The 12,469-nt window shown below is 35.6% G+C and overlaps 1 protein-coding gene across 1 annotated transcript; it reads left to right on the forward strand.

Moving 5' to 3' along the window:
* On the forward strand, positions 1-7,227 carry S100P (S100 calcium binding protein P). Its single transcript, XM_074275065.1, has 2 exons — positions 1-210; positions 6,993-7,227. Exons 1-2 carry the CDS (start codon positions 73-75, stop codon positions 7,140-7,142), a joined length of 288 nt encoding a protein of 95 aa, XP_074131166.1. The 5' UTR covers positions 1-72; the 3' UTR covers positions 7,143-7,227.
* Positions 7,228-12,469: the final 5,242 nt, after the last annotated feature.

Consider the following 12,469-nt stretch of genomic DNA (forward strand, 5'->3'; position numbering starts at 1 on the left):
TGTCTCCCAGCTTGCACACATTGTCAACCAAACCTGTTTCTGGAAAGAAGGGAGGTCAAGAGCATAGAGAATATGTCAGAACTGGAAACAGCCATGGTAATGCTCATTGATGTCTTTGACCGGTATGCAGGGACTGAAGGCAACAAGGAGACTCTGACTAAAGGGGAACTAAAGACCTTGATGGAAAAAGAGTTCCCAAACTTTGTTAAGGTAAGAGTTTATTACTGAGCAACCACAAAGTAAGTCAGGACAGCTGGTTTCTAATCCCGGGTTTGTCATTAATTATTTGCATAATATCATTTAGCTTCTCTGGGTTCAGCTTCTTCAGTAAAATGAGATGGGGAAGGAAGTTTGAGATAAAGATTTCTGGAGGATGAGAAATGAGTTTTTAACTTCCTTTCCATCTCTATGTCTATGATTCAAAGAAATTCTACAAAATTGACAATTCCTGACTATGGAAGGATGTGCTTCTAGATGTAACTATTGTTAGTTTGCATTTCTCATGTTTAAAAAATGTTTAATGATTTATAAAGTTTCTTCTCTGTAAAAATAAGATATTAGTTTCACTTTGGATACGTTTATAAGTGCTTTTTAAATGTAAGGTTCCTATTGTTACTGCTGTAATTATTTGTTTTATTATCCCCATTTTACAGATGAGAAAACTTAAGATCAATAAAGTTGAGTCTTTTTAAAGATTTCATTGCTAATAAGTAGCAGTATCACATCTTTCTGATTATAAGTCCAGGTTTCACAGGCACTTTAGATTTAAACAAAATGTTGACTGTTTTGAATAGGATAGAAAAAAATTACATTGAGAGTTGGGAGGGAGGGATAGAAATGACCCAGGTAGTATACCTAGCCATCTAAATAAAATAAAGTTGAACTGATCAATACTGCCAAAACAGATTATCAAGAAAACCCCCAAACCAACCTGTTTTAATGAACTCTATACACATCTTATTGAAATATAGTCAATAATATGGAAATGTTTTGCATAATTTTACATGTGTAACCCATATGAAATTGCTTAGATCTCAGGAAGGATAGGTGGGAGGAAAAATTTGAAAATCAAAATTTAAAAAAGTGTCAAAATTACATGTTTTATAAAATTACATGTTTTACATGTAATTGGGAATAAAAATATTATTTTTAAAGAGTTGGGATAAAATAACTATATTTAGAGATTGCCTAATCTACCCCACTCATTTTACAGAGCAGGAAATTGAGATCCAAAGTGATTGTTATTTTTTTCAAGGTTATACAGAAAGTGTTTGGGATGGGCAGATAACCCAAATCATCTTATTCTGATTGTAACTTTACACTAAACTATTCTTTCTAAAAAGAAATTTAGAAGTACGCCGTGGACTTTCAAATGCAATAGAAATGTAAGCTCTTATTTTTAACAATAATAATACACAGAATAGGGGCAGCTAGGTGGCGCAGTGGATAAAGCACCAGCCCTGAATTCAGGAGGACCTGAGTTCAAATCTGGTCTCAGACACTTAACACTTCCTGGCTGTGTGACCCTGGGCAAGTCACTTAACCCCAGCCTCAGGGGGGAAAAAATAATACACAGAATAAAAGAATGTTAGAGATTAAAGGGATCTTAGAATCCACAAAGTCAGAGCAGAAGGGACCTTAAGATAGTTAATGTCACAGCCAAAGAAATTTGTTAAAATGGCTATAGTAAAAATGGCCTGATTTAGTTCCTAGAATAGAATTTCATTCTATAATCTGGGAAATCTTACACAATGTCAGAGAGCTGATGAGATCCTACAACATAAAATGTCAGAACTCAAAGGAACCTTGGACATCATCTAGAGTTCTTCAATTTACTGATGAGGAAACTGAGGCCCCCAAATGGGAAGTGACCTTTGCTCAAGCAAGCTAGTTGGCAGAGCTGAGCCTTGAACATCGGCCAGAAGACTGCCATCAGAAGACATCACTAAACCTTTTACAATAATTCCTTTTTTAAAACTTTTTTTCAATTTAAAAACTATCTAGCATGTCCATTTTAACTTCATCTTTTCTGGATACAAATACTTTAAAAGAAAAGGAGCCCCAGCATGGTCTGCCCCAATCTGCCATACCTTTGTTCCCCATGGGAATGGTGGATCTGACCTCACAACACCTTGAAACAGGCCTTTTGTCACTGGTAATATATCTGAGCATTCTGACAGCATTCTTGCTTTCTTATCTTCAGGCTGGGCTCCTTTAGCCTGGAAACTATTAGTTATCCTGACTAGCCAGCTCGATTTGATTATTGCCATGGACTAGTTAGATTTCATTCATGTGTCTCTGGGATTGTATCGAGAGGAAACAACATAATATAATATTATCTCTATACCTTGGGAGAGACATATGTATTCCCATCTACATCATGCTAAATAGCCTTATTAAATACCACTGTTCTATCCCAGTACCCATTTACATTCCTTTATTTTTTCCAGACTCCTGGCTTTTGGATGATTTTCACCTACTTTGGCATTTTAATTCTGTTTTGTACACATACCTTACCATAGTCCCATAAGTGACCAAGTTTATCTGATTTATAAATTTGGAGCTTGAAAGGAGCTTACTGATCATCCAATGCAATCTCCCTGATTTACAGATAAGGAAAATGAGACCTGGAGACATATTCAGTACAAGTATTATCTCTATTTTATGGCTAGGGAAACTGAGCTTCAGATTGCTGAATTAATTTGTCAAAATTCACATAGCTAGTAAGGACAGAACTACCATTTCAACCCATCTCCCAACTCCAAGTGCAGTGCTTTCCCCACTATGCCATATTAAGAAGTTATTTTTAAATTTTAAAGCCAAAAGGAAATTTAGAGCTCACAGAATTATAGAATAAATTTTTAGAGATCATCTAGTTCTACCCTTTCAATTAAATAAAAAAACTGAAATGATTTACCTGACATCACAAAGCCAAAACTAAAGTTCAAATCTCTCGATAGATAATAATAACTCATTTTTTTTTAAACAGGGATAGAGACTGACCTGTAATTTCATTGCTATAGGAATCTCCTATACCTATAGGAATCTAAAGGTAGACCAACAACTTTCTTGCAACTTGTAGTCTTAAAGAATTGCCAAAAGCACTGAGAGATTGACTTGTGCACAGACAATCCAATAAATCCAATCCAATAAATATTTATTATTAAGCACTAAGTGCTTAAGCACTATGCTAATCTGGCATGAGTCAAAGGAAAGACTTGAACCCACACCTTCCTGACTCTAAGACCTCCTGGAGGCCTCTATCTATATCATGCCTTCTCTTGACATTTGTATACCATTTTCAATATAATAAATCTTCATTGAGAATCTACCACGTGTTAGTCACTGTGAAGGCAATGAGGAGACAAAAAGAAAAATGAAACAGTTCTTGACCTTGCAGAGCTTACATTCTGCCATGAGGAACAACATGTACAGGAACAAATACAAAGTTTAGTTATAACTGTTGATAAGAGAAGAGGAAGGGGAGAAAGGGAAGACAGGATACTAAGAACATGGGGAAATTTAGAAGAGCTTCTTGTTTAGGAAGTAGAGTCTGAACTGTCCTTTAAAGGGATTTAGGGACTCTTAAGAGGTGCTGAAGAGGGAGTACATTTTAGACATGGGCACTACCAGTTCAAAGGTGGGTAAAGAGGTGATGAAATACCATTTATAGAGAATAGCTGGCAGGTTAATTGGACTAGAATGTTGAGAGTGTGAAGAGAAGAAATATGAAAGAAGACTGGATACATAAATTGGAGAATTTTGAGTGCCATGCTGGAGCTTTAGCTGCCAGGTTTTAAAATTTGCCAAGAAATAGATATAAGGATAGGGATAGCTAGCTAGATGGATGGATGGATGGATAAATAGATGGAAAGACAGACACACACAGAGAGAGACAGATAGATCATTTGAACTTTACAACAACCCTGAGAGGTATATCCTATAGGTTCATGTCTTATCTTGCATATAAGGAAAGATACCAAAAGCCAGAGTGACTTGATCAGTTGATAAATGGCAGAGCCAAGGCTTGAAGTTGAGTCGATCAAGGGTTATATTTCCTAATGAAGCCCTGGTGCTATAAGTTGCTGGGATTTTTGTGTAGATTTTAATAGAGCCATCTCCAGCTTCAAGCAAAGCAGGGATGATCAGATGTCTTGCCTCTCGGGTCCTTTGCAGGTTTTCCCCACAGGGTACCTATAAAATAGAGTATTAAAGGATTGCAATAGAAAGAAACATTGTATTAAAGACAGGATAAAAGAAATCTTTGGCTTTTTCTCTCACCCTTTGTCTTTCTTGTCTGTATCTAACTCTGCTTCCCCATTCAAGCTTGTTTTCATTGTTCTATATCAATGGAACTTTCCCATCAAAGTCTTTCTGGTGACCAAAGTCACCTATCTTCATTCCTCTTCAGACTGCACTCTTAACTCTTTTCCTGAACTACGGCCCTCTCTGGGGCCCCTCTGTTTCTTCACCCTCTCCAACTTCTTTTTATGTGTTGTCTTTCCCCATTAGAAGGTAAGCTCTGTGATGATAGAAACTGTCTTTCTACTTTTATTTGTATAACAAGCACTTAAACCAGTGCCAAGCACTGGGTTAAGTGCCAGGCACACAGTAATGATAAACAAATGCTTATTGACTTGACTTAACTTTTCATGTCTCAACTTGGGGTAGAGGAGATCCTGTGTTCCTGGTGCATGGAGAGTTCCTACCAAGTTGGAAAGCCTTTGGTAATGAGTCTAGCGCAAGACATCTTTTCCTCTCTCCCTTTTTTCCCCTCTCCCTCCTTCTCCCTTTCTCTTCCTCCCTATTTCTTCCCCCCCATCTCCTCTTCTCTCTTCCCCTCTCTCTTTTTCTCTCCCTCTCTCCCTCTCCATCCCTCCCTCTTCCTCTTCCTCTTCTTTTCTCCCCCTCTCTCTCTCTCCCTCAGTCTCTGTCTTTGAGGACCAGACTTTAGCAAATGCAGACTCTCATCAGTAGATTTGGGCTATAGGAAAATGAATTTTTGTTTGTTTTTTTCATCTTTAATCCTCGAATAACATCTGCTAAGCCTGGTATAGATTGTGGTTCATGCTTGTAGAAGTAGACTCCACATGGATAAAATTACAGATCTTTGAAATTTTAAAGTTGTGATGGATCCAGATCCTGCCTCAATGGAGTTTAAGCTTCTTATTTCAGGATATTCTAATTTTTTTCTTCTAAAATGCAACTGAACCTATATTGGATTACTGGCTGTCTAGGGAAGGGGGTTGGGGGGAAAAGAGGGAGAAAAAATTTGCAAAACAAAGTTTTGTAAGAGTGAATGTTGAAAATTATCTATGCCTATGTTTTGAAAATAAAAAGTTTTAATTAAAAAAAATAAAATGTAGCTAAAATGACATTTTAAAAATATACATGGAACAAACCCAGCATTTCTTAGCTTTCACCTTCAGCCAAAAATGTGTCTTTTAATTTACTTTATTAAAAATTATCAAATATTTCCATCCATTTTCCCCTCAAGTAGTTCCCACACCACTGACATAATCAGTACATGTTACATGTCATTTGTGCCATCTGCTGGTGATTTGCAAAACAGCCTCTGTGAATTTCCTGTTGTGGGGTGGGGGTCCATTGCCGTATTGCAGTATTCTCACAGATTCAATTTTGGAATACTGGTGTTGAAAGGGACATACAATATCAGAATTGAAAGGGGATTGGGAACATGAAATGTCAGACCTGGAAAGGGCCTTAGAACAAAGAATCATGGGGCTGGCTAGGCCTTATCAATAAAAAAATCAAGCATTCATTAAGTCCCCACTGTGTGCCAGGCACTCAGCCAAGATATATGGATACATATCCATGCTGAAGCAATCCCTGCCCTCAAGGACCTTAAATTCTTAAGTTTAGAACATACCACACGAGAACTGAGAGCCAGAAGAGACTTTAGAACATAGAGCTGAAAGATACCTTGGGTATCATATAGTCCTCTTGGAGAACCTGGAAGAAATTCAAATCCCTGGAAGAAATAAAAAATGTTAGAGTCAAATATTTTTGCTTAGTAACTGGTATATTCTTTTTCTCATTGTTACTGAGCTTTATTCAGCCTATGACTCCAGGGAAAACTTTTTTTCTGTTGCTCTGTGGGATGAGCTATTATCCAACAGTGCATATGTTTTAATATCAGCAGAGACTTGGGAAGGTAGATACCAGGTGTGAATGAGCTCTAAACTTGTGAATCCCTGTAGGACTTTTTACCATCTGTTGCCATGCACTCGGTTCTTAGAATATGCTCCCTTAGAGTATTACAGTCTTTTAAAGTATTCATTCTGTCTCCTTAACTAGGTTGAACCCTTATGATCTTGAAGAAGTCATCTCACCTCTCCTTAATTTTTTCTCCAAAAAGTGGAGGGTGTGAGACAATGCAGTTTTTAATGCTTGTATCTCTACTGTCCTTTCATCTTGTTTTTTCTTTTTTCTTAACTGCAAGAAAACTGGGACTTGAGAATTCTGGCTGATTGATAATAGACAAATCATTTCCATTAATGGTTTCTTCATCTATAAGATGAAAACAATAATAGTACATTACCTGCCTCACAGGACTGTTAATTTACTTTGTAAATTGAAAAAAAAATTTGAAATAACAATCATAATTACTCAAATGTATATACTTTTCCAAGATTGATCTGTTCTTCTCACAAAATCTCAAAGGGGCAGTTTTCTCTCCTTTTTGCAGGTATATTACCTGCCTCATGGGACTGTTAAGGGGGAAGTACTTTGTAAATTGAAAAAAAATTCTTGGAAATAATAACAATCATAATTACTCAAATATATACAGTTTTCCAAGATTGACATAGCTCTTCTCACATAACCCTGTTAAGTAAGTGGCTCAAAAGGGCAATTTTCTCTCCTTTTTGCAGGTGAGGCCATTAGGGGATGTTATAGAATGTCCAGAAGGATAAGTCTGCCCTTGGTTGCCCTTTTCCTATTTATTTTATATCCACTTTTCTCTCTTTCAGAATGGGCAGAATAATGATGCAGTGGAGAAACTATTCAAGAACCTGGATGACAATGGGGATTCTCAAGTGGATTTCAATGAATTCATCATCTTCGTGGCTGCCCTGACTTCTGCCTGTCATCAGGGCTGTCACAAGAAAGGACCTAAATAATTCTATGTCAGCCAACCACAGATGACAGAATCTTACTGATAGAAATACTGTGCTATTTAGAATAAAAGGCTTTCTTTGATAACAAGTCCCCATTTTCCTTGTTTTCTGTATTTCCATTCTGCTGGATGACAGACAATTCAATGCTTTTAGTTTTAAATAAGCATGTTCATATTAATTCAGCCTCAAATTTAGTTTTAAAAAATGTCATTTAACGCAATTTTCCCTCAGGAAGGAACTTGAGAATTGCTAAAAAAGCCATTGGAGAGTTTTTTATAATGTGGGAAAAACAATAATATTAGTGATGGTAACCTAAAGAACATAGAAAGTGATTTTTTATCTCTATAAAGTTAATACAAAATATTCTTGCTTAAGATGGTTTTCACCTACATATAAAAAAAAGATTGAACTAGATATAAAATTCTTTTCTTTTTTTTGAGCTTGAAAAACTTTACTTTTAGTTATTTTTAACATTCTTTTCTTTTTTAAAGAAATTTTGTGTTCCAAATTCTCTTTTTCTATTCCACCACCTCTATCATTCACTGTGAAGGTAAACAATGGCTTATCAATTATGCATATAAAACAAATCATTTAAAACATATTTTCACGTTATTCACATTGTTTTTTAGAAAGCAAAAAAAAAAAAGAAGGAAAATTATACTTCCATTTGTACTCAGATTTCATCAATTCTCTCTCTAGAGGTGAATAGCATTTTTTTCTCTTTTGGAATTATCTTGGATTATTGTACTGAGCAGAGTAGCCAAGTCGTTCACAGTTGATCATCATTACATTGCACAATTAAATCCAAGAATATATGTGTGTGTGTGTGTGTGTGTATACACAATCCATATATAAAATGCATATTTTCCTTATATTTATTTTATATGTCCTTTATATATTTTAATAGTATTTTTCCCAATTAAATGGAAGGACAATTTTTAATATTCATTTAAAACAAATTTTTGTGCTCCAAATTTTTTCCTTTCCTCCCTCTCTCACCATCCCCTCCCTAAAATAGTAAGCAAATTGTAGATCCAGGATTCTTAATCTGGGGTCTGTTACCCTGTTTTTAAAAATTATTGTGGTAACAGTATTTCATTATAATTGACTTCCTTGGCATTAATATGTGTTTCATTTTATGCATTTAAGAACATTATTCTGAGAAGGGTTCCATAGGCTTCACTGAACTTCCAAAGAGGTCCATGACACAAATAAGTTATGAACCCTTGGCCATATATTGATAAATTAGGTCACATATTATAAATGTTTAATAAGCAGCTCTCCAAGAAAAAATGTACCATGACTCACTTTTAAATTTAAATCAAATAATAAAAAACAAAATTCTCACTTTTTTAAATCTCCACAATTTACAAAATAAATCCAATCCTGATGTGTGGTTTGCTGATTTCAGAAGTATAAATGCTCACACTGAAAGTTTAACAACTAGAGTTCTGGGGCCAGTTCAAGCTGTCTCCAGCATAGCTCGGAACTAGGTGTCCTCCAGCTCTAAAATTCAGTAATAAATCCCCCAACTGTAGTACATAGATTTAATGATGATAAAATCTTTTTCCACCAGGGGGTGATATGGCTATGGGATGAGGAGGCTTTCTCCCTGACACTGGGTGAATAGCTGCTGTCCCTGACCCCGGAGCCTCTTAACTGAGCACAGTTTTTAACCTGTTGCTCACCTTAGAAACACAACAAATCTTTCATTGAAGAAGACATTTTCTCTTCTTCTGATTTTCTTTCTCCCTCATCTAGCTCAACTTATTCTCTCATTATTGTTCTCTGGGGGATTGTTGTTATTGTTGATTCTTTGGTGTCTATGGAATTAAAATTGAAAGGAATTTTTAGAGATAACCTGCATCAATAATCTTATTTTATAGAAAGTAATTTACAAAGGCAGAACTAAAACAAGAAGGTAGGTCCTTCCAGCTCCAGATCTGTGATCTCATGGTTTAAGGAAACTTTGTCTCCTGGTTTCCAGTCTAGTACAATTTGTACCCCCAGGATACGCTGGGGCCAGCTTATATGTCTGAAGGGCTGATTGTTAAATCTTTCAACATGGGCATTTACACCTTCTAAATCAGCAAATGTTACAAATCAATCCTTTATTTATTGTTTTGCTGTTTCTCTAAACTTAAGGAAATGATGGAGAAAACAATGGATTAAACTAAAAAGTGTACCAGGAGTATTTTTTATTTTATTTTATTTTTTGGAGAGCCAGGTATTAAACATCTGTTAACAAACTCCTTCCAACTTGATTAAGCCACCTTTTACCTCAATTCTTATTTAGCTTTAAAATAAATGAATGGATGTTGCCTCAGACAAACTGAAAAAGAACTCAGTGTATAAATGCCAAGTCTCCTATAACCTGGGTCATTGCCGGTCATTCTGACCTATGTCTTGCCACTAGACTCACATGACCTTAGTTTATAAAGGCCAAGTTTCTCCACTGCATTCTGGGTCATTGTCAATTGTCCTGACCTATGCACAGCCCTATTTCACTTAAATCAAATTCATTTGCAAGTCAAGATATCTTCCTGATGTCATTGGTTCTCTTCTAGAACAAAGGAAGAACAAAAAACAACACCACATTCACTAGACATTGTTTATCTTCAACTTGGGAAGATGATTATCTACAATAAAATATAAAGTAGTTCTACGTTTGATTGTGGGGAAATGAACAATGAGTTTGAGAAATCCTTCATAAATCTTATATGGAGGCATTGTGTAAGCAGCACAGGATGACTTCAATGATATGACCATAGGCTGGGATAGCTTGTTTACAAGCAAACCAGCAGTTTATCAGTTCTGGATTTGATTTAATGGTTCTTTTATTTTTCAAAAGGTAGAAGAGGTTAAATGTCAAGGTTACTTACTCTGGACAGCAAAAAATAAACAGAAAACTTGAAGTGACCATGAAATTTCATGTTCACTTTTTAAAATTTCTTTATTCATTTTTTTAAAAGTTTTAAAGTTTTTTATTAAAAACAAACAAACAAACAAACAAACCATCCTCCAAACGCCTCCATAGATGGAAGTTGAGTGTAGGCTGATATACATCTTAAAGTTGGAATAAATCATTTTTTAAAGGTTCAAAGAAAAAAAATTCAGTGGGACCCCATGGCCTAAAAGCCTATAGCAGAAATTGAAGCAGAGAAGAATAAGGCACCTTCAACACTGAAATTCTGAGGACATATAATGCAAATGGTTCCTATGAGTAATTAAAAGGAGGCTCTATCTAAAGAGTAATGTGGCTTTGTTTGTTGAGTTTTTCAAGTCCTTCTCAAACCAGCTTCCAGCCTACATTTCTAAGTTTGTTGCATATTACTCTTTTTCACACATTATTTTCAGCTTAATGGTTTTTTACCATCCACTATTCTTTTTTCCTCATCTCTGTGCCTTTGCAGCTGTCCCATGTCTCAATGGATCCCCATCTTCCTTCAAGCCTCAGTTCAACAGGAAATTTCTCTTGATTCCCCCATTTCATAGCGTCCTTCCTATCACAAATGAGCTGTATATATTATCTATTTAACTCAGTTTATTAAACATGTTTTCCCCTAATAGATTATAAGGTTCTTGAGAGCAAAGACTTTCACCCCTACCTTTGTTTGTATCCCAAGCACCAACCACAGGACCTGGAATGCCATATGAAGCATTTAAGAAATACTTGCTGAATTGAATGTACAGGGACTATATTAATCAATTTGGATTTTTTAAAAATGAGTACAGGAGATGGAAACAAAGGTGGATAATTTACTACAGATACAATAGAGTATCATGATTCTGTGAAAATAATTTCTGGAGCACTAAAACAAAAAGGACTGGGAATTCTGATGAAGGCTAGGATGATAATAAAAGGAGTTCAAAAAATTCTACTGAAGCTACACCCAGCAAAAGAACTCTAGGAGATGATTATGAACCACTCCATAGAATTCTCAATCCCTCTATTTTGTCCGTCTGCATTTTGGATTTCCTTCACAGGCTAATTGTACACTGTTTCAAAGTCTGATTCTTTTGTACAGCAAAATAACTGTTTGGACATGTATACATATGTTGTATTTAATTTATACTTTAACATATTTAACTTGTATTGGTCAACTTGCCATCTCGGGGGGTAGGGGGAAGGAGGGGAAAATTAGAAAAAAAGGTTTGGCAATTGTCAATGTTGTAAAATTACCCATGCAAATATCTGGTAAATAAAAACTATTAAAATATAAAAAAAATTCTGCTGAAGGAAAGATGATGGAAAATAGGCAGAATTATTTAACTTCAAGTTTGCTATTGTGTTTCCTAGAAAGGAGAAAGAGCTTCACACTTGGAAGTACATAGGAAACATTTATGAGGGGAGAGAAAACCTAAGATAAATACAGAGATTGTAAGAAAGTAATTTTTGTCTTCACTAGGTTAAACAGGTCCAGATAAAGTTTATACCAGAATACTGAAAAACCTGGTGAATGTGATTGCTAAGCTACTATTATTTAGTCACTAATTCATTAATTCACTCATTCATTTCTTAGCACTTGGGGGACCTCTAATAAATGAGCTTTCAGATTACCTCAGATTTGAATCATTTTACAAATCAGTATCCACTTAAAAAAACATATCTCATGAACCCCCAATGATATGTTTTTTTGTACCAGACTAACCAGAGAACTAGGTCAAAGCAAAGATGTATCAGCATAGCAAAATAAGTGAACAGATACTTATTGTATTTACTCTGTTCAGGTATTAATACTGCACTTACTTATAGTAATTGAGCCACTAAAGAACTCTCATAGAGGAGTACATATATAAGGAATACATGACCAGAGAATATATGTCAAGGAACGCAGGCAGGGAACACATATAGAAAGATAACTTATGCCTTTAATATTACAGAGCCAGCGGATATCACTTGCTGATGTTATACTGCTCTCTGCTTCTTTCTGCCAGACAACTTTGTTGTATACCTAGTGTCTCATTTAAGCTGCTATTACTACCTGCTTCTATAATCAGTTAATAAGCAGGCAATACAGCTTCTTTGCTAAGCTACTAATTTTAATAGTTAATAATAGCTAACATTTATATAGTGCTTACTGTGTGGCTGGCAGGCACTATGTTAAGTGCTTTACAAATATCTCATTTGATCCTTACAACAATTCTGAGAAAGGTGTTATTATCCCCATTTTACAGTTGAGGATACTGAGACAAACAGGAGTTAAATGGCTTACTCAGGGTCACACAACGACTAAATATCTGAGGTTGGATTTTAACTCAAGACTTCCTGACTCCAGATCCAGTGTTCTAGTTATTATGCCTTGGACTTTTCTCCCTACAAGGAAGAG

The sequence above is a fragment of the Sminthopsis crassicaudata genome, chromosome 6 (genome assembly GCF_048593235.1).
Source record: "Sminthopsis crassicaudata isolate SCR6 chromosome 6, ASM4859323v1, whole genome shotgun sequence".
NCBI classification, from domain to species: Eukaryota; Metazoa; Chordata; class Mammalia; order Dasyuromorphia; family Dasyuridae; genus Sminthopsis; species Sminthopsis crassicaudata.

What these genes read in the sequence shown, in the direction of transcription:
- S100P (XM_074275065.1), top strand. Translation starts at nt 73, where the DNA reads ATGTCAGAACTGGAAACAGCCATGGTAATGCTCATTGATGTCTTTGAC. An exon ending in AGTTCCCAAACTTTGTTAAG is followed by an intron (nt 211 to 6,992) that starts GTAAGAGTTTAT and finishes TCTCTCTTTCAG; the next exon opens with AATGGGCAGAATAATGATGC.